At 44.0% G+C, this 22,525-nt stretch overlaps 1 protein-coding gene across 1 annotated transcript in view; it reads right to left on the minus strand.

Annotated features, from left to right (window-relative positions):
* DNAAF9 (dynein axonemal assembly factor 9) overlaps positions 1–22,525 on the minus strand; it is a 101,838-nt gene that overhangs the window by 38,293 nt on the left and 41,020 nt on the right. Inside the window, exons 11-20 of the mRNA XM_040981758.1 lie at positions 21,620–21,701; positions 21,278–21,314; positions 18,833–18,920; positions 17,624–17,700; positions 15,558–15,602; positions 15,134–15,179; positions 11,875–11,986; positions 10,688–10,758; positions 9,736–9,786; positions 8,799–8,886 (exon numbers count right to left, since the gene is read on the minus strand). Coding sequence (XP_040837692.1) covers positions 8,799–8,886; positions 9,736–9,786; positions 10,688–10,758; positions 11,875–11,986; positions 15,134–15,179; positions 15,558–15,602; positions 17,624–17,700; positions 18,833–18,920; positions 21,278–21,314; positions 21,620–21,701 — 697 coding nt within the window. The remainder of the gene's footprint in view (positions 1–8,798; positions 8,887–9,735; positions 9,787–10,687; positions 10,759–11,874; positions 11,987–15,133; positions 15,180–15,557; positions 15,603–17,623; positions 17,701–18,832; positions 18,921–21,277; positions 21,315–21,619; positions 21,702–22,525) is intronic.

Here is a 22,525-nt window from a genome sequence, read left to right on the forward strand (position 1 = left end):
GTCACTTGGGGAGTGAATCATTGGATGGAAGATCTTCCTCTTTGTCTCTCCTCCTCTCTCTATATATATTACTTTGCAATAAAAAGTAAATAAATTTTTTTTTTTTTTAAAAAGGAGCAGAAGGGAGAAGTTGGTGTATTCCACCTCCTCATCATGAGGAAGAAGGTAAGTGGCTGGGGAAGGTCACCTCTAGCATAGCCTCTCCCTCTAAATTCAGGAGCCTTAAACAAATGGAAAGAGGAAGAGAAACATTAACCAGACTGGGTGGGAATAGCACTCATTTGGGGGCCAAGGCCTGGAAGAGGGTCTTGGTAAACAGGATTTGATTTTAGTACTGTCCTTTGATGACAGCTGGCTCCAGCAGCATTAACACTGTCACTTTTCTCTGAGCACGCACAGGACAAATACAGTGAGTCATTGGTGGCCCAGTGCCAGGTCCCTGGCCTCTGAGATACTAATCCAATAACACCTTTGGGATCATCTGTGGACTCTGTCAACAGATTGTGGCCTGAAAGGACAACCCTTTGCTGGTGTGTCCCAGTGACTGGGACAGCAGCTCTGAAGGACATTACCCTGATCCATCCTTAGGGCTCTTGGTGGATGAATTCCATCTGTCCTTGTCCTTCTGTGAGTCCAAAAACTCAGAGTTGGGTGAATTTCCCACCACTCTCCAAAAACCAGTGGGGAACACAGCCTGGTTCTCTCTGATTGACCTGCACATCACCCGAGTCTAACAAGAGCAGGAGCTGGCAAGGCAAAGCGAGACACCTAGTGCTCATGACGCATCTGACTTATCTTCCTTCAAAGTCCAGGTATACAAGCGAACATGTTCTAACAACCCAGCCCAGCTGAAGTGGGAACATTTATGCTGCGGACATGCTATGACAGAATGGTGAAAGAGATGATTTTCACTGTGACAGTGACAATGTGTGAAATGTACACAAGTGATTTAAAGAAACAACACAACAGTATCCCAATGCATCTGTTGTGCCTACTCCAAGAAATCATGCATTACTAGAGCTCTTGCAGCCTTAGGATATGCTTCTCCAACGGCAGCCTTCCCTCCCACCCAAGGTGAAATGATACCCTGATTTCTACACAGTTTGCACACTTGAATGCATCAATAAGCTAGTTATTAAATAGGCTTTGTTTTGAGTTAACAGAAACAGAATCCTAACCTATTTTTTTTTTAAAGATTTATTTATTTATTGGAAAGTCAGATCTACAGAGAGGAGGAGAGACAGAGAGGAAGATCTTCTGTCCAATGATTCACTCCCCAAGTGAGCGCAACGGCCGATGCTATGCCAATCCGAAGCCAGGATCCAGGAACTTCTTCCAGGTCTCCCACACAGGTGCAGGGTCCCAAGGCTTTGGGCCGTCCTCGACTGCTTGCCCAGGCCACAAGCAGGGAGCTGGATGGGAAGTGGAGCTGCCGGGATTAGAATCGGTGCCCATATGAGATCCTGACACATTTGAGGCAAGGACTTTAGCTGCTAGGCCATTTTGCTGGGCCCAGCATGCTGTTTTAAGTCCTGGATACTCCAGACTTGCAATCCCACTCCCTGCTAATATAGTTAGAAAGGCAGCAAATGATGGTCCCAGTACTTGGAGCCCTGGCACCCATGTGGGAGACCTAGATGGAGTTCTGCTTCCTCGTTTCTGCCTGGCTCAGCTTTGGCTGAAGCGGACTTTTGGAGAGCAAACCATCTCTCTATCTGCCTATTGCTCTGCCTTTAAAAAATAGAAAACTCTGGAACTGGTTAATAACAGGGACAATGAAGGAGTTGCCAGTCACGCACTGAGGCCTGTAGGAAACAGTAGAACACATATATTCATGCTCTGCTGATCTTCAACAAAGTGCAGACAATTCAAAGAAGAAAGGAAAGTCTTTTCAACAATTGGCGCTGCAAAACCTGGATAGTCATAGGTAAAACAATGCACATCAATGCACAACTACCCTGGAAACTACTCCACTACCCGCAGCAAGAAAAACCTCCCACCTCACAGAACACAGAGTACAGGACTCAGACAATTCTGCCTCAGTGATGGGGCAAAATTAGCTCTAAATTTAACACTGCTTAGCTCCTGCCCAATCAAGTTTAAAAGGCAGATGATAGAATTACAAGAGTAAGACACTGAAGTCACTAACTTTCTACACACTTGCCATATGTTCAAAAGGCCAACTCAAAGGTCAAACCATATTAACTTGAAACATGAAAAGACACACACAAAAAAATTAAACCAAATTTCTAGAGTTAAAACACATTATGTCCAAAAAGAAAAATTCACAGGATGAGAGGAATGGTATGGGACAGTGTGAATGAAAAGATCTGCAAATAAGAATGTACCCAAATAGAAGCTGCTGGGCTGGCCCTGTGGAACAGTAAGTTCAACTGCTATTCGGGACAACTACCTGCCAGATTGGAAGCCCTGGCCAGTTCACCTCTGCCCCAGCTCTCTGGTAATGTGCCTATGTAGGCAGCAGAAGAGGCTCAGGCATCTGAGTCACGTGACCCAGGCAGGAGAAGTGGAATTCCTGGCTCTTGGCTTTGCCCTGGGTCAGCCACGGCTATTGTGACCATTTGAAGAGAGAATCAGAACATGAAAACCCTTGTTCTTTATTTCTCTCTTTCTGTCATGCTGCTGTTCAAATAAGTAAACATGAATGACTGTATCTTAGAAGCAACATAATGAAATATAAAAAGAACTGATAACAACTGTACAGGTAGTTGGGTCATCTTTGAGCAGTTTAATGTTCATGTGATTAGAGTCACACAAAAGGGAGGGAGTCACTGTGAAATAACACTTTAGGCCCTACGCGATAGCCTAAAGTCCTCACCTTGCATGTGCAGAATGCCATGTGGGTGCCGGTTCATGTCCCAGCTGCCCCACTTCCCATCCAGCTCCCTGATTGTGGCCTGGGAAAGCAGTCGAGGATGGCCCAGGGCCTTGGGACCCTATACTGCATGGGAGGCCCAGAACATGACAGTGTCAGTTTCAGCCATTGTGGCCATGTGGGGAGTGAACCAATGAATGGATCTTTCTCTCTGTATCACTTTCTCTCTGCAAATGTGCCTTTTCAATAAAAAATAAATCTTTAAAAGAAAAAAAAATGTCTGGGGGCCCAGCAGATGATTCAACTAGCTAATCCTTCACCTCTTACAGCAGGCATCCTATGTGGGCACTGATTTTTATCTTGGCTGCTCCACTTTCCATCCAGCTCCTGGCTTGTGGGCTAGAAAATTAGCAGAGGATGGCTGAAGCCCTTGGGACCCTGCACCCACATGGGAGACCTGGAAGAAGCTCCTAGCTCCTGGCTTCAGATTAGCTCAGTTTTTGCTGTTGCATTAATTTGAGAGTGACCCTGCAAATGGAAGATCTTTCTCTTTGTCTCTCCTTCTCTTCATAAATCTGTCTTTCCAATAAATATATATATTTCTGGGATCCTGATGTTTGCAAGGTGAGGATTTAACCATTGAGCCTTTGTGCCAGGCCTTAACTTTGACTTTCAAATAAATAAATTAAAAAAAAATTGCAGGGTTATTGGCCTAGAAAGAATGTTGGGTTTCTGTTGCACATACTTAAAACTGCAGAGAATGGGCGCCAGCATTGTAACACAGTGCGTTGAGCTGATGCCTGAGACACAAACATCCCATACTGGCATTGATTAGAGTCCTGGCTGCTCTACTTCTGATCTAGTTCCTAGAAATGTGTCTGGGAAAGCAGCAGAAAATGGCCTAAGCACTTGGGTCCTTGCACCCGTGTGACACACCTAGATTAAGCGCCTGGATTCTGTGTTTACCCTGGCGCAGCCTTGAATATTATGGCCATCTGGGGAGTAAACCAGAGGAGAGAAGCTAATGTGCATGTGTGTGTAACTATACCTTTCAAATAAAATAAAGCAAAAAAATTTTTTCTTAAATGTGGAGAATAATCATGAATTAAAAAAAAAGTTAAAAAGTTTTTATTGGAAAGTCAGATATACAGAGAGGAGGAGAGAGAGAGAGAGAGAGAGAGAGGAAGATCTTCCACCTGATGATTTACTCCCCATGTGGCTGCAATGGCCAGTGCTGCGCTGATCCAAAGCCAGGAGACTGGAGCTTCATCTGGGTCTCCTATACAGGCACAGGGTCCCAAAACTTTGGGCAGTTCTTGACTGCTTTCCCAGGTCACAAGCAAGGGGCTGGATGGGAAGTAGGGCTGCTGGGATTAGACCAGTACCCATATGGGATCCCGGGACGTTCAAGGTGAGGACTTTAGCCACTAGGCTATAGCACTAGGCCCAAGAATAATTATCAATTTAAGGGGCTGGATGCAGATTATCTGGAAGAAGAATAAACACCAGGAGAATAACGCACCCAACATGTGCTGCTCTGCTTGCAGAGGCCACAATGAAATGACCCTCACTGGAAAAGGAATAAATTGTTCCAGAAGTCTGGCACTCATAGGCTAAGTTTCTATCTGTAGCACCAGCAGTCCATATGAATAGTCTTTCGAGTCTTGATGGCTTCATTTCTGATCCAGCTCCCTGTTAAAGTTCTAGAAGAGCAGTGAAGGATGGCCCAAATCTTTGGGCTCCTGCACCCACATGAGAAACCTGGAGGAAGTTCCTGGCTTTTGGCCTCAGACTGGCCTAGCTCTGGCTGTTTGAAGCCATTTGGGGAGATCTGAACCAGCAGACAGAAGATCTCTATTGTCTCTTTCTCTGTAACTGCCCTTCAAATAAAAATAAATAAATGCCAAAAAAAAAAAAGATACCCTAAAGAAACTGAATAAACAAAAAATTAAGGATCAGTAATAAATTCAGCTTAGGGTAGAGTGTGGTAGCCTAACGGCTAAAGTCCTCACCTTGCATGCCCGGGATCCCATATGGTCGCCTGTTGTAATCCTGGCAGCCCTACTTCCCATCCAGCTCCCTGCTTGTGGCCTGGGAAGGCAGTCGAGGACGGCCCAAAGCCTTAGGACCCTGCTCCCATGTGGGAGACTTGGAGGAAGCTCCTGGCTCTGGATTGGCTCAGCTTCAGCCTTTGTGGTCACTTGGGGAGTGAATCATTGGATGGAGGATCTTCCCCTCTATCTCTCCTCCTCTCTGCATATCCGTCTTTCAATAAAAGTAAATAAATCTTTAAGAAAAAAAAAACCAGTCTGGCTTTTCATCAGTGAAAGTTTTGGGTAGGCACACTCGAAAATCCAAACATTCTATTCCTTTTTATTTCAATCCTATGGGCAAACATTTGTCCTTCTGTATCCTGAGACAAATGCTTCTAATGTTTACATTCCAAACGGTTACCAAAAATCAAAGGGTAAATGGCATCATTTTCATACAAAGAAATACCATAGAGTCATGAAAAGGAACTATATACAACAATCTGGAGGAATCCTAACAACCTAATACTGAGCAGAGAACAAGTCTGAGAACACACAGAATGATTCTATTTATATTAACTTAAAAAAACAAGACATTGTTTAGGAATACAGGCATTTGTAGTAAAACTACATTAGCTTCCTTAGATTTAGGTAGGTCCTGGGCACTGGTCTGGTCTTGGTCACAGGTAGGGAAGAGAAGGACACATGAACAACAGGAAGGACAGGGAAGCTGAACAAGTCTCCAGAGAGCAACTGTCACCAGCTAGGGAAGGTGACAAAGTCAGGAGTTGGAACTAAATGCTAGTCTTCTTATCTGTAGGTAATCCAATGGGTAAATCCAGAACACCTGTACCATTTTTCATACGTGGACTGCTTTTCCGGTACTGCCATTAACTTGTACTGCTACTGCAGGCAAGTGTTCACAAACAGTCCCAAGATATGCAGATCAATGCAGATAATGCAGGGGAGTGGAGGGTCCAGCTAAGGGGCCACAGAGATCGTTGGGTCTGACCCTACCAAGGGGACTGCAAGACAGCAGAAATGCAGTACAATTACATAGCAGGCTAACTTTAATGTGATACTTTCATACGGCCCGTGAGTGTTATAAATATTCAAATGGCCCTTGGCAGAGAAAAGGTTCCTCACCACTGCTTTAGGTGATAGGAACAGATGAAACTGCAGGTTTACCAAGACACTAACTGGTACTTGACCTTAAGGACCCTTTACTTAGCCTCTTTGCTAGGCCTTGAGGACAGCCCTAATCACTTTGTATTACTTTCCTTTAAGAGAGTTCTTAAGTGGGCTAGCGTTGTGCTTCAGTGGTAACACCAGAGCCCATTTTTGTAATGGTTGGTTCTCTTCCATCTATTTGGGTGGTCCAAATGAAGTTCCTGGCTCCTGACTTGGGCCTGGCCCAGCTCTTACCATTAAGGTCATTTGCAAAATGAAGGAACAACTGGAAGATCTGTTTCTCTGTGTCTATCCCTTTTTCTTTGTGTCACTTTGCCTTTCAAATAAATAAAACAATCTTTGGAAAAACAAAGAGTCCCTAAATGGTATGAACTTCAAGTCTAACAAAGCCTAGATCAGTCCTGGACTTGGACATCACAGTAGTAAAACACTTTAACACAAAGCCAGGAAGATTTCCATTTACATTCTCTGCTTCAGGGTGGGGGGTCAGCACAGTAAGTTCCTCTTGTGACTCCCATATCTGAAATCCAGGTGCCTGATTTCAGTCTCTGTTCTTCTGCTTCTATTCTAGTTCCTTGCTAATGAATACTGTGGGAGGCAGTGGATGATGTTCAATTACTTGCGTCCCTGCCACCCAAATGGGAGTTCTGGATGGAATCCAGGGCTTCTGGCTTTAGCACCGGCTAAGCCCTATTTGCCTATTTGTTGTGACAATTTGGGGTGTGAACCAGCAGATGGAAGTTCTTTTTTTCCTTCTCATTACCTTTCAAATAAAATAAAACTAATCACAATTTAAAAAAATTTCTCTGCTCATACTTAACTCTTGTTTCAGAAAACCACCTCCAGATTTAAGTTAGATTTTCCTCAGGATCTTTTACTTTTCCCCCTCAGGATCTTTAAAGTTTGAAATCTAAGCTCCTGAGAGACTGTAACTGATGAGGTCCCAGAAATCTCTGGTTATATCCTTTGCTTTTGCACCAAAACCTAGGATGCTATGCCTCTTGCCAGATAACTTGGTGTAATACAAGATTCTTTCTGTACAAGGTTCTCTGCTATGAAGGGGCAAATTAATTTTGACAAATATCCTTGGCTAAATATTATAACTGGCTCAAGAACAACAGCACAATCACCTTTGTATTGTGCCCACAATCTGCTTTCAAAACCCTGTGCAATCTTGCCCAAGGCTGGGAGGACTGTCACAGCCACACCCTCGGCACCAGAACCTGGTGAGGCAGTGCAGGCACATAACAATACAGAGCTCCCGCAGGCTCCGTCTTTTGTGTGAATGGAGGGGAAGCTGAACCAGTGATCTAAGAACCAACAGGGAGAGGAATTTGCCACTGGATAGAATATTTTCAACAGGAAGAACAAATCATCCAGAAAGGGGATTTGCTTAGAAGAGGCTGAGGAATTTGTGAAGTAAGGCAGAACTCTTCCTCCACACACATAAAAAAATGCCATATTCAACAAGGAAAGAATAGAACTCAAAGCAAAATGTTATTCCGAGGAAACCAGAAAAGAACATAGAGTGAATCCCAGTGAAGTATTTGCAAGACCAACAAGGTCCCTGGGAATTTTATATCAGCAGAAACACAGCCAGCTTGGATGGAAAGCAACAGAGAATACAAAATAAGACCACTGGAGCCCCAAAATTCTACTGGCAAGTCGCAGCTAGTAAAATTACTCAGATACAGCAAGCTGTACCTTCCATGGAAAAGAGAGGAAATCAGAGAACAGCCCCAAGCTGTGCAGAAAACCAGGACCTCAGAGGGTGGGCTCAAGAGCCAAGGGCACAGAGCAGAGAGCCTGGAGACTTAGCCTCAGGCTAAGATATCTAATCAAAAACTACTGCCTCTCATGAAAAAGGAAAGTGACTCAGAAGGTAAAAGTGACAGGCCAGGAGGCAAAAATTTAGAGCTCAGGGAGTAGAACCCACAGCCCAGAGGGCAGGTGGAGAGTCACAGGGGATAACTTCCAGGCCTCATTCCTAAGCAAGGGACTGGAGTCTGCCCTGTTGGATTTCAAAAATGCCTTAGGCTGGTGATTCTCTTTTACCTCTGTCCCCACTTCCCTCTTCCTGAAAATTAAATGGATAACTGTGACCCTAAGTTAGTCCTACCTTGAATGTTGTTGAGAGGTGTGGGGGCAGAGAATTTATAGCGCTACAGGTCTATAGTCATTGACAAGAGTCATACTAATAGATGACACTCCTGAGCCTCATTCACATAGCATTTAATTATCAAGAGGATGAGATTTGGAATATATGAGCCCTTCAGATTCAGGACTTTGAACTATCATGGAAATGGAATAAGATCCCCTAGGATGTATGGTGATGGCATAAACACACACAACAGCAAAACAGTGTATGCAGCCCTACAAGTAGAAGGAAGGGGCAGACCACCAACTTGGATGACCTGTTAGCAATTTTGTGACAATCTGTTACACAGCAATTGAGAATTAACACAGGTTTTGCTTAGATCCGCACATTCTATCTCTGGAGATGGTGCTTTAGCCCATTCTGAGAGCAAACTTCAGATGGCAACAAGAGGGGCAGGTGCAGTTCTGGGAATAGCCCTTCTGCTGGCAACACCAGCACAGATTTCTCATCTTCAGAGTGGGTGGATCAAAGCAGAAAACCAGTCTTTTCAAATATTAGATGTATTATTAATCACAACATCCATGCTGATAATCTACAAATGAAGGATCTAGACACAACCAAGACAGAAAAGTCAGCTGCTTACCCTCCTCAGGCCGGAACTGTAAATTGCTAGAATAAAGATACGCTCCTTCTCCTTCTGCCAGAAAAGTCCCCAGGAAAAACTCATCTTCCTTTAAAAAGAGCAAAAAAGAAACCAAAGAAGCAAATGAGCTATAGCATAAATACTGCAGAATCAAAAGTCTTGCTCCATTTTGTCTGTCTATAAAGTTGAGTCAGAATCAGAAATGCTGAGCCTATTTCATGGCCCTTCTTGTTGCTCCATGTTGACAAAGGTCTCCCCAAGAGTCCAGGTACCAAAACCTGTCGCTCTGTTTTTGTGCCAGTGGATTCATTTCCTCTTTTGAACCAGATCTTTGACCTCATATTTCCACATATCTAAGCCAATCCGGGATCTGCTTTCAGTAACACTGAGAAATTTTTAAAGATTTATTTGAAAGAGTGAAATTGAGAAGGTGCGAAATCTTGTATCTACTGGTTTACTCCTCCAGTGGCTGCACTGGCCAAAGCTGGACTGTGCTGAAGCCAAGAGCCAGGAACTCCATCCGGATCTCACACTGCAGCAGGCACCAAGTAAACACTTTAGTTCTCTTCCGTTGCCTTCCCAGGTGCACTAGCAGGAAGCTGGCTCTGAAGCAAGCTTGAATCAGCATTCCTATATGGATGCAAGTGTTGCAAACATCAGCTTAATTCTACCTCACCATAATACCAGCTCCAGAGCTGAGGAAAAAAAATTTTTTTAAACAAAACACAAAAAGGTCTAAATGTCAGGAAGAATCCCTCTAATTTTGTCCGCCACAAATGGTTATCCTCAGAGCTCTGCTGAGAATGAAAGCAGGTAGATAGGAATTCAAGACAGAGACACACAGGCCCCTGAGGTCACTGCCAGAAGAAATATTTTAAATTATCTTTGTAGACTGCTTATACTTTACTTTTGATACTGAAAATATGAAAGTGCTTACCTTCATTGCTTGCTGAGTCTTCTCAGACAACTTCACTTCCTTATCTTCTACCTGGTGCAAAAGAAACACAGGTTTTTCAGTTTATCACTTCAAAGGTGATGAGTGTCCACACTGTAATGAAATATTTCCAGAACACTAACTGGACAGCTCTTTTGCCACGTCCAGTGCCCCTGGGCCCTGGCGCAGCTGGCAGAATTGGCTGGCTCCTGATCATCAGGGCTCTGAGCACAGGGCCACGACAGGATCTCTCATTGGGACAACAGGCCCAGCTCACCAGGCCATGGCACGGGGAGAGCATGTGTTGTCTCCGCCCACATGGCACTTTAAGAGAAAAAACAACTATTTTTAGGGATGCAGGAATGAAAGCATACTGAAATATTTCTGGAGTTTGTTCCTGGTTAAATACATTTCATGTTAGAGAATGATTCTCAATCTTCCCTAGCTATGTCAGAACTGCAGAGTCAGAATATAAACACATTCTAAAACAGAAATTTAAACTACTGCTGGGGTCACTGCATCTACACCCCAGGCACCATTCTAAGGCACCACTGAGGAGGATGGAACTTCTCCATGCATAGATACATTGGAAAAACTCAGCAGCAGCAACCATTCTGACAGACAGGGACCCAGGCTCCACTTGTCTGTGTGACCTTGGACAAGGTGTTCACCTCTAACCCTTGGCCTCCTCATCTGCAAACGAGGGTATTCACTTGTTCCTTTCACGATTTAACAGGTATCCAGACAACTCTTGCTCCTTTCTCTTGAGATGCTTCCAAGATTATGAAGGAGTTAAAGAAACTAGATGTAAAGAGAAAGGACCAAGATAAGTACTTCCATTTCTGAATAACAGCTAATTCAGGATCTGACACCTTGCCAGGAGGCCAACGAAGAGGCTCTCCTCAAACACTCTCCTGTGTAGGTGCACTTGTACCCGACAGCAGACGACACTAACCAGCCAGGAGCAGAATCTGGGTATGGTGGCTGTCAGGACTACGGAGCTGGTCTCTGCAGTAACAGTGCCATCTGTAGGAAAACCACAGACATGCCAGTTACTCCCCAGCACTTCTGCCCACCCTGCACCCTGCAGGCCCCAGACTGAAAATCCTTCCAGCTCTCAGCAGCAAAAGCTCCTCTTCCGAGTACTAAGGGCCTGACACTCTCAGAACAAGAAAACATCTTCTGTGCACAGGAAGACTTAACAAGGAGATGCAGAAAGGTTTCCTGTGCAATAAACTTTCACATTTTTCAGAGCCAACACACACATTTAAATGACAAGTCATGGAAGTACAACCGTAGCAGGCACACATGGTAAAGGTCAGGATATCATCAGGCTCTCCCTAGTAGTCCTAGATATTATCATCCTTTAATAAGGGGAAGGTCAAAAAATGGTATCAATTGTTTTAGATTCCTTAACTACTACTGGGGCTACACATCTCTCTCTCTGTTTTTTTTTTAGATTTATTTTGATTTTTATTGGAAAGTCAAATTTACAGAGAAGGAGAAACAAGAAGATCTTCCATTCACTGGTTTACTTCCCAAGTGGCTGCAATGACCTGAACTGAACCAATTCTAAGCCATGAGCCTGGAGCCTCTTCCAGGTCTCCTGTTTGAATGCAGAGTCCCTAATGCCCTGGGCCATCCTCTGCTGCTTTCCAGGCCACAGGTAGGGAGCTAGAAGGGAAGTGGAGCAGTTGGGACTTGAACCAGTGTCCATATGGGATGCTGGAACGTGCAAGGTGAGGATTTAGCCACTAGGCTATCATACTGAGCCCAGGGTTGTAAATCTTTATACATAAAACCACCCCTACATTTCTTTAATTTTTAAAATTATTATTATTTTCCATGATATAGTTCTGTACATACAGAGATTCCCTCCTCCCTCTCCCCGTCCCTATTTTTTTTTAATCACATACTTCTGCCAAGTGCCCAGTTACATGTTTTGTCCATTTTACCATCAGGCAACATTATCTTTTTCTTATGCATTTGGAATGGGTCTTTATAAATTAGGATATAAAGTCTTTGTTTATCAAAATATTATTTTTATAAATATATTAATAGTTTTTTGTTTTTATGGTTTACTTCCACAAAAGAAAAAGAAAAAAGCTTGCAGGCTTTCTTTGCAAGGCTACATGCACTTACCATCCTCTTTAACCAAAATCTGAGATGTCAAGAAAGATTCTGAGAAGACCACAGATCCTAAGCAGCCTCTTCCTCCCAGCAAGTCAGGAATGTCATAGATGGCCATGCAAGCCTGGGTCAATAAGAAACCGAGTCAGAGTGACAACCCAAAGCTACAAAGAGAGTCCCCAATACTGATTTTTGGCACAGAGCAAAAGAATACTGAAGAATTTCTAAGACAATCTGGGGTTAACCTGAAATACGTCTCTGAACTTGCAGATGACTTCAAGCTGACCCAGGATTTGCTGCGACTGCTCCCTGACCAAGTGAAGGGCTGGGGATACACAAGCGCTAGGAGTTCAGAACATCATTTTGCCTGTAAATTGCCCTAGTTTCCTCATCCTTTCCCAAGAGGCAACTGTGACTATGTAGGTGCCTGGCCTATGAGAATGAGTGATCCTCCACGCTACTGTGCACTTACACACTCCTCCCAGCTTACTGCCAATACGCTTCTCCAGCTTTTCTTTGCTTCAGTCTGGAAAAATGACCCTTCCTGAGGTATACAGCTCTGCAGGGATACTTCTGGGTACACAACAACACTGAAAGTACAGCAGTCAACTAAAGTCCAAAAATATTACATGGAAAATTCCAAAATAAATAAATTTATCAGGTCTGATTTACACGCCATTTTGAGCCACACTGAGCAACATCTGATTTTGAAATCCATACCTGCCTTGGCTGTGATCCACCCCTTTTCTAGTATATTCATACTTTATATGCTATTCACTGATTAGTCACTTAAAAGCCTTGTAGGTTATCAGATCAATTGTCACAGTGACTGTGTCCACTGCAACCCCTATTTTACTTAGTAATGGTCTCAAAATGCAGGAGTACTGACACTAGCAATTTTATTATAGTGATTATAATTCTAATTTATTATCGCTGCTAATCTCTTACTGTGCCTAATTTGTAAACTAGGCTTCATTTATATATTTACTGAAAGGCAGATTTACAGACAGGAGAGAAGAGAAAGATCTTCCATCTACTAGTTCACTTCCCAAATGGCCACAACAGCTGGAGCCAAGAACCAGGAGTTTCTTCCAGGTCCCCCATATGGTTGTAGAGATCCAAGGAACTGAGCTACAATACACCAGGCTTTATTACACGTATGTAGTTACAGAAAAAAAAAATACAGAGTATACAAAGTTTGCTACTATTCAGAGTGTTGGACATTCATTGGTGTCTTGGAGTGAATGTTACATAGATACAAGAGGACTACTGGGCCAAAAAAGCTATTCAAACATTTATTACCAAGAAAAATGAACAGATGTCAGTAACCTAAAAATAAAATCAGAATGGGCCCAGCACGGTGGTTTAGTGGCTAAAATCCTTGCCTTGAACACACTAGGATCCCATATGGGCGCTGGTTCTAATCCCAGCAGCTCCGCTTCCCATTCAGTTCCCTGCTTGTAGCCTGGGAAAGCAGTCGAGGACTCCCCAAAGCCTTGGGACCCTGCACCCATGTGGGAGATCTGGAGGAAGTCCTGGCTTCTGGCTTTGGATCAGTGTAGCTCCAGCCATTGAAGTCATTTGGGGAGTGAATCATCAGATGGAAGATCTTCCTCTCTGTCTCTCCTCCTCTTTGTATATCTGACTTTGCAATAAAAATAAATAAACCTTTAAATAAATAAATAAAATCAGAAGAACTCATAGAACTCCTAATGATTTGGAAAAACCCTAATTTTTTACTTAAAAATGAGTGAAAATTCTTCTGGAGCAAATTGGGAAGTGACATGAAAATGGTCTGACCAGGGCCAGAATGTGGGAAGACGATGAAGGATCTAGTGAGGGACATGGGCTAATCAGCAGAACAAGCTCTTAGACTGAACAGCACTGAATGAAGTCAGCCTGGACTCACATATACCTTACTAGATAGGACACAAAGATTAGTTACTCCTCACTAAGGTATTGAAGATTTCTCTGCACATCCCTCCTAAAACTGTTCTGTGCCTCAAGTGTTAACATACACCTTGTTAGAGTTATAAGCCTGTATGGACTATCCAAAAATTTGCCAAGTTCAGTAAAAATCACGCTTCCATACTATAAGCTGCTAGATACAAAAAATGAAAATAGACATGAGACATCTGAATAGTACCCTATAACCATTTTAAGGAGTATAGCAGTTGGTTGTGTATAAAGTAAAATTGAAATGTCAATGAAGTAGTCACAGGATGTGGTTAAGAACTGGCATTTTTGAACATATTGGTTACTCGATACCATGTCAATTAACTCTACGATATTATAAATTGTTACTGATGTTGTGTTGTGGCTTTACATTAGAGGGGATGACATTCTGCCAGCTATAATTAAAGACCAGGGATGGTCTCCCAATGAAACTGTTGAATTTATCTGGACAACAGCACACTGGACTCTATGCATGGTACATGCCCGCAACGAAGGAATTATGACTGGTTATGAACTGTTCCACTGCAACAATGTGGAGGAGTCCAACATGGGGGGAGGGCTTGGGGAGATGCTGGGGGAATCCCGGAGCCTATGAAACTGTTATAAAATGAAAACAAACAAAAAAAAAGAACAACACAGCTGGATTGAAGGCTCAGGAAGTGTGTGCCCACACATACTACAACCAGAATCCTGCCTGGATCAGTCACTATTTTCTCATCCATTCCTTGTCAACACTCTTCACATTACCATGCACTAGGGGCAAAAAGCGGACTTAGTTTTGATGGAGAGCAATTGGAGTTTCTGGCTTTCCTAAGCCATGCCCTGCCACTGCAGGGAGCAATGTCAGGCAACCAAAATCATACCCTGGTTCACTAGTACATGGCTGGAAAGCTCTGCTCTGACCATTTCATTTCCCTGGAAAAATAGGACTCTGCTGATTGCTGTTCATTTAATGAAGCAGTCAATTTTCTGAGGGCATCAACACAGGCCCAGAATGCAAAGAAAACACACTGGACTGTTGGTAAGAGCAGGCTTCCCTTCAGTTCAAATTCCCACATGAGGTCAGAGCAGTCTTGCCTCCTTGGTAAGGCCTCAAGTACGAAGGCTCCCTGGGTTAGCCCAGACACCAAAGTACAGATGTGGGCAGCTCTGGGCACCTTCAGAGAGAACAGTGTCACTGCTGCTGCAGCTGGGTCAGTCCTCAGAGCACAGGGGTTTCCAAAGATCAGGACCTCCACCCATTCCCACTTCACTGCTCATAGACATCTTTCTATGCTCCAGTCCCAGCGGGCTGACCCATAACAACTCTGCTTACCGTCTTCACCATGGACAAGCTGTCTTCATTGTCCAGAGATATAATTCTAGAAAAGGAAGGAAATGGGAAAGACATGTAATACACAATTTTTACAGTGTTCTCTGTTTTCAACTTGGTAATAACAAATTAATAGATTCCTCTGAGGTTTCCAAAACACAAGGTTGCGTGTATAAGGAATCAATGTTGAATCACTGGAATGACCACATCCACACCCACTCATGCCTCCCAGTTTTTCAGTGGGAATCATTCAGAAAACAAAAGCTCCACTGAGCAGTCAGTCCTGAGACCGATTCTGGAGCAACATCACTGCCAGGTGTGGACCTGTGGAAAGGCCATCCACACCTGTAGCTACCAGTGGCTTTTTATCCCTTTATGCTCCTAAGATCTGACCCAAGTGGTCGATGGCCCACAATTGTGCACTTACCTTCCCTGATTATTTACAGCTTGTATATGAAAAGCTGTCTTGGAGCTGTAGGTCAGAAACAAAACAAAAGTTAGCTCGTGGTATACCTGCACTAGACGCTCAAGACCTTCCAGCAAAGTGCATGCCATCCTTGCTATGCTCAGCTCTACTTGAGTTACGGTGACTACCTTCCCTGGGGCCTGTGCTACCAGCAGGTATGGGGACAGTGTCTGATTTGTCATGGAGGTGCTGCCTCTATGCTAATTCTCATGGCTGCCTTCAGTCTTGCATCAGAACAGGAGAGAAAGCCCCCTCCCCCTGCACCTGCAGTTGGGAGAGACCCTCTGCCAGTTCTCCTACCTGACCAGCTCAATCTGCTGTCCTATACCTCCTGCCCCTAGGTGACCTTGGCTCAGCCAATCTACCAGCCCTGTTCTGGGTTCAAACAGAGGCCATGTCTGTGTTACACAGCATCAACTGCTCTGGAGCCCTGGGTATGGTCAGACCTCCGGGGCAGACAAATAATCAGAAACCCATTCAAGTTTACTTTTTATAAACATTTCTAAATTCCGTAAGTTTAATTTCTTCACAAGTACTGGACATATGGAAGACCTTTGCCTATCTCCAACTTTGTGTGTCAAATAAACCTTTTTTTTAAAAAATTATTTATTTAAAAAAAATAAAAATAAATCTTTAACAAAATTATTTATTTATTATTGGAAAGGCAGCATTGTAGAGAAAAGTCAGTCACAGCGAGAAAGAACTTCTATCCACTGGTTCAACTGCCAAATGAATGCAACGGCAGAGTTAAGCCAGAACGAAACCAGAAACCTACTCCAGCTCCTCCCATGCATATATGGACCCAAGACTTGGGCAATCTTCTGCTGCTCTTCTAGGCCATTAGCAAAGAGCTAGATCAAAAATGAAGCAGCTGGGACTGGAACCAGCAAACACATGCAATGGCAGTGCTGTAGCTGGAGGTCTTAAACATTTCTTTTAAAGCCTGATTATATGTGATCCAATGGGAGACAGAACATAAATTACAATAGACAAAAGGCTATCTGAAAACAAACATCAGGCCAGTGTAATGGCTCAGCTGGCTAATTCTCCACCTCTATGTGTTACATCCTATGTAGGTGTTGGTTTGGGTCAGTTGCTCCACTTCCCATCCAGCTCCATGCTTGTGGCCTGGGAAAGCAGCAGAGGATGGCACAAGTCCCTGGGACCCTGCATCTGTATGGGAGTGAGGAAGAAGTTCCTAGCTCCTGAATCAGCTCAGCTCTGGACGCTGCAGTCATCTGGGGAGTGATCCAGAGGACGGTCTCTCCTTCTTTCTGTAAAATTTGTCTTTCCAATAAAAATAAATAAATCTTTTTTTTTTTTTTATCGGAAAGGCAGATGTACAGAGAGGAGAGACAGGGAGGAAGATTTTCCATCCGATGGTTCACTCCGAAAGTGGCCACAACGGCTGGAGCTGAGCTAATCCGAAGCCATGAGCCTCCTCCGGGTCTCCCACGTGGGCGCAGCGTTCCAAAGTACTGGGCCGTCCTCGACTGCTTTCCCAGGCCACAGGCAGAGAGCTGGTGGGAAGCAGGGCCACTGGGACTAGAACTGGTGTTCATATGGGATACCGGAGTGTTCAAGGCGAGGACCTTAACCACTACACTATCGCGCCAGGCCCCAAAATAAATAAATCTTAACAAAACACATACATAAACAGAAAACAATGGGGGTTTTTTGAGGCAAAAGTTAAGCATGTTAGCTGGGATATCTGAATTCCATATCACAGTGCCTAGGTTTGAATTCCAGCTCTAATTTCAATTCCAGTTTCCTGCTAAGATGCACTCTGAAAGGCAGCAAGTGATGGCTTAAGTAGCTGGGTTCCTGCTACCCACAGGGAGACCCAGCTCTGGATTCCCAGCTTTGGCCTTCCTTGCCCAGCCTCAGCTGTGACAGGCATCTGGAAAGGGAATCAGAAGACAGAAGATCTCTCTGTCTCTGTCTTCCTCTCTCTCTCTGCATTTCAAATCAAAAGCAAATGCTTTTTTAAAAATGTTCAAAATTCCTAAGTATTTGTCATTGCTTACCGTAGGGCTGCCTTAAATGGAGTCAAGTCAAAGGAATCTAACCCAGATCCCAGGATCTGCTCTGCTTCCTCCTTGGCCTGTAATGTCAAATAGCAAAACAGAGATTTAGCCTTCACAGCAGCAAACAGTACACACATCGCTGACCAGAAGGTCCCTTCTAACGTCTGGCCAGCCCTTGCCCTCTTTATGGCCACTTTATGCTCTCCAGATTAAAAGGGAAGCATCAGAATAAAGGAAATGGGTTCCTACTTTCTTCAGGCTGGATTCACAGTCACACTTGCCTTCAGACAGGTGGACCCTGGTATCTGCTCTGCCAGTGAGACATGAGCAGCTGGGCTAATGAAAGTGTAGTGCGAAGTCTAACAAAGTGATTCCACTTCCCTCTCTCCTGGCTCAAAGGGAAGCACCACTGCCTTCAGAGTTTCCACCAGATGCCAAAATCAATCACTGCCAGGGTCATGAAAGATCAGGCAGAACAACCAAAGTGTGACAACTGATGTGGAAGGACATCCCATTGCTCATGAGCCTTCTGCCATGAAGCAGCTGGAGGGCTGAGAAACCCCATGCCAGTACCCAGGATTCAAGTTCAGTGAGGAAGGGAGGCGGCAAGGAGCTGGTGACTACAGCTACGGTCTCTCTGATATCTACATTATACACAACCTTTCCAATGTCAAATGGCTTCCTGCAGGAAAGGTCCTATTGGCATTGGGAGGCATCAAGCCGACTCTTCGCATCTCCTTACTGGGTCAGATATAGGAATCCAACTCAGCAGGGCAGGTTAACCGCAAAACAGCAAGGAAGACAATGGTCAGAGAGTAAGAACACAGGGGCGTGTCTAGGAAAGGCAAGTCAGGTTTTCTACTCTGTATTTTTTTTAATATACAAATAACAGGAAATCAAGCTATGTAGCACAAGGTTACTTTATTAAAATTCACAGAATAATATTTTAAAGTCTTCTGTTTAACCCATAAAGTAAACCAATGTACAACCTAATGATTTTATCTCCAAAAAAATACGGCTAAGTTGTTGTACCTAAAACCACAGCAGCAGGTCACAGGCAGCAGATGCTCCAACGTCATCTCTGCCTTGTGCCAGGCGGTGCAAGCCCACACACAAGTGAGTGTTACAGGTGTCCAAGAACACATGATGGACAGGACATTTTGTATTAAAATAATGATGACAGAAAGGGAAACATGGTATTTAAATTACCTTTGTTAGACTGGAAGTTTTAGAATAACATGCAATGCCAGCCAAAACAGCCTCAATAACAGCAGTGTATATCTGGGACAAGAGCCTACTTCAAAAACAAAATAGAACGGTTAACTACAGCACCAGGCGGCTTTATCAAAAGCAACATGCACCTAAATAACAGTCCTGAAGAACCTATTTCTAAACAGATGAAAAAAGTGCAAAAATGAAACTGATTTCTAAACCCTCTGGAAGCTTTAGTTTGACCAAACCTTTGCTTTCACTAAATCACCCCTAGAAAAGTTGCCTCCTCTGAACTCGGCTCATAAGACCAACATGTCTGATTGGTGACCAGACACGAGGTAGGCTTCCTGAGTGCCCTATGTGTAGGAACAGCTCTTCCTAGAGCAGGGATTCTCAGCATGGAGCCACATGCCAAGGCCCCAACCACATAGCTTCTCAGTCTCCACAGCCCTACAGCCCTGCTGATAGAAGCTCAGGAGTCACCCTGAGAGACTGCCCAGCCACGTCGAGACTGGCTTCCATGTCCATGCTCTCCACGCAGATGGAGAGCAGATAATGCTTCTGAGAACTCTCACCTATTCTGCTTTCTCTCTGACTTCTCACTTCCCAAATTCATCACAAGAAGGACTTTTTTTCTCCCTGCCAGATGGGGACTGCTGTGAAGGAGGTGGGCATTGTGGCATAGTAAGTTAACCCTCTTTCTGTTTCACTTCCAACTCAGCCCCGCCAAAAATGCACCTGGGAAAACAGTGAAAGATGCCCCAAGTGCTTGGGCCTTTGCACTCATGCAGAAGGCCCAGATGAAGTGTCTGGCTTCTTGTTTTGGCCTGGCAAGCCCTGGCCATTATATCAAATGGGGGAGTGAATAAGCAGATAGAAGATCTTTCTCAGTCTCTTGTCTCTCTACTTTTCAAATAAATAAAATAAATACAAAATATTTACTTATTTTTATTTGAAAGACAGATTTAAGTAGAAGAGACACAGAGAAAAGGATCTTCCATTTGCTGATTCACTCTCCAAATGGCCATAACAGCTGGAGTTGAGCCAATTTAAAGATAGCAGCTTCTTCCAGTCTCCCAAGTGAGTGCATCCTCCGCTGCTTTCCCAGTCCACAATTAGGGAACCGAATGGGAAGTGGAGTAGCCAGGGCACGAAGAAGTACCTATATGGAATGCCAGTGTTGCAAGGCAGAGGATTAGCCTGTTAAGCTAATCCTGGCACCAAATAATTCTTAAAAACAAAACACTACATACCTACACTGGCTAGCTTCTTCCTTACTTGTTCTCAGACAAGAACCCAACACACAGGTACTATTAAGGCACTGAATAACCTGGATGTGCTGCTATAATCTTCTCTAGGATTCTACAAGGTCCAAGCCCCACCAATTCAGTGGTCCAGCAAATCTGATATTGGCCCAGACACTCTCAACATGGGTCCCTCACCCATGGCACCAATGAATTTGGTTTAGGGAAAATGTCTATGTTTCTAGAATGAGGATCCTAGCGAGTGGTTCAGCATGGTTGATATGGAAGCACAACAAGGTACAAAGCAAGACCATGTGCACTAACACAAACAAAGAGGGGCCCCTGGCCACCAAAGTGAAGGTAGCCTACAAAGGAACTATACCCACATTATGCTTTCAGCTATGTAAAACCTAAATGCACAATGAATGACATGAACAGGTAGTACCAGAGAGGAGTAATCATGGTTTTCGCCTATTTCCAGATTTTTCTGTAGTATGATTATACCATACAGCTCTGTGGGCATAGTATAGTCAATAAATTCTGATTCTGCAGTTCTGGGATTGGCATGGGGACCTGCACTTAAATAAATAAATCCTTTGATGATCTTCTGTGGCTTATCACCACTGCCCTCTGTGAAATACAGGCTAGAGCCTTGTCTTTCCCACTGGGCTGTGGAAGTAACATCCCAACTGTACTACATCCCTGTTTCCGAAGGAAGATACTTTCCAGAATTGAGCAGTTTCAGCATTTATGTGAAGGGAGAGGCTGGCGTTGGGTGAGGCCTTCTAAGGAGGCATGGCTAGGGTGCAGACCCTAACTCTGATCCACAAGGCTACATGGAAAAGTCCAGGTCAGCTGGAAACCAACATGGTTTCATTCTCTCAGTGGATTTCAGGATGTTTTCATTTTCAGAAAGGCCCTCAATAAAAACACACCATGTAAAAAACATACGACAGGGAGCCACATGACATGGAAGCATACACGTGAGGTGCAAGGTGGCCAAGGTGGTGGGATCTTCTGGCCTGGATTCCAAGCTGAGAGCATGGGGTAGGGGAATCCTGGGAAACTACACAGCAATGTCCACCTTATATACTGAAACCCCTCATCACGGCTGCTCTCAAAACAGAAGGGAGAGGACAGCCACACATAAGTAACTCAACTTGGGGAAAGAAACAATGAAATAAGCATAAAGTCTTACATTTGCTCTATTTTCTGGGGTGGCTTGTCATCAGCACCTGTGAAACAGTACATAGATTGAGTTCAAGACAGACAACAAAGGCTACAGCAACACTTTATAGGGAAGCTGGCAGCACTCAGTTTAATCAGAAGGCATTGCCAAGAAGGAGGCTTCTTTTTTCCCTTTAAGTTAAACACAGCGTAAGCATACATCCCACTGGAGCTTGGCTTCTTCCAGGATCTTCAACAATCTAGCTGTGCTCAGGGAGCGAGGTGAAGACCCCCAAATTGGGGGTGAATTACAGTTCACTGGAGAAATAACCCACGAGGTGCAGTGAGGAGATGCTCATTTACAGAGACTTACCTAAGTAAGGAACATGAGTAGCTCCAAAAAAGTATGTTCTGGAACAAGCAAGAGGTCCTTTTGGTGAGACACACTGTGCTACCTGGATGTTAAAAAAGAGAAAAATGAAAAGGACTTAACAGGACTTATGTGTGAATTGCCAGAGAAACAGCAGCTAGTTAATGGGAGTTTTCAATGACCAAAACTGACTATATTCAGTTCAGAGCTTTCACACACAGCACCCTGGTCCACAAAACAAGCAGAGTTGTGCAGCAGCTGCAAAGCTGGAAACCCTGGGCCCCATCATCATTTGTGTTTCATTTCTATGTACATCTCTTGAGAACAGAAAATTAGTTCCTATGGGATTTTTCTTCCTTTTAAGATTTATTCATTATTTGAAAGGCAGAGTGAGAGAGGGAAGCGATCATCCATCTGCTGGTTCATTTCTCAAATGGCTGCAGTAGCCAAGGCTTTTCAGGACAGGCAGAAGCCAAGAACCCAAAACTCACTCTTATCTACCACATCAACGGCAGGGCTCAGTGATGCAGGCTGCTCTTTGCTTTCTTTCCTGGTGCATCAGCAGGAAGCTAGGCCTCCAACTGCACTCTGATATGGGTTGCTCTTGTCTAAAAGTGGCAGCTTACCAAGCTATACCACAACACTGCCCTCTGGGTTTTCCAATTCTCACCCAGCTGCCGGCTAATGCCCTAGGAAGACAGTGCGTGCTGGCGCAAGTATTTTGGCTCCTATCACCAATATGGGAGACCGCAAGGGAGTTTTGAGTTCTGATTTTGTACCCATCCAGCCTTTGTTGTGCTAGCCTTTTGGGAAGTGAAACAGCAGACAAAAGATCTTTTTCATTCACCCCACTATTCAAACAAAAATTTTTTAAATTCTTAAAAAAAAAAAAACACACAACAAAAACCA

This window comes from Ochotona curzoniae, unplaced genomic scaffold (genome assembly GCF_017591425.1).
Source record: "Ochotona curzoniae isolate NIBS_2020 unplaced genomic scaffold, NIBS_Ocur_1.0 contig_3520, whole genome shotgun sequence".
Lineage (NCBI taxonomy): Eukaryota > Metazoa > Chordata > Mammalia > Lagomorpha > Ochotonidae > Ochotona > Ochotona curzoniae.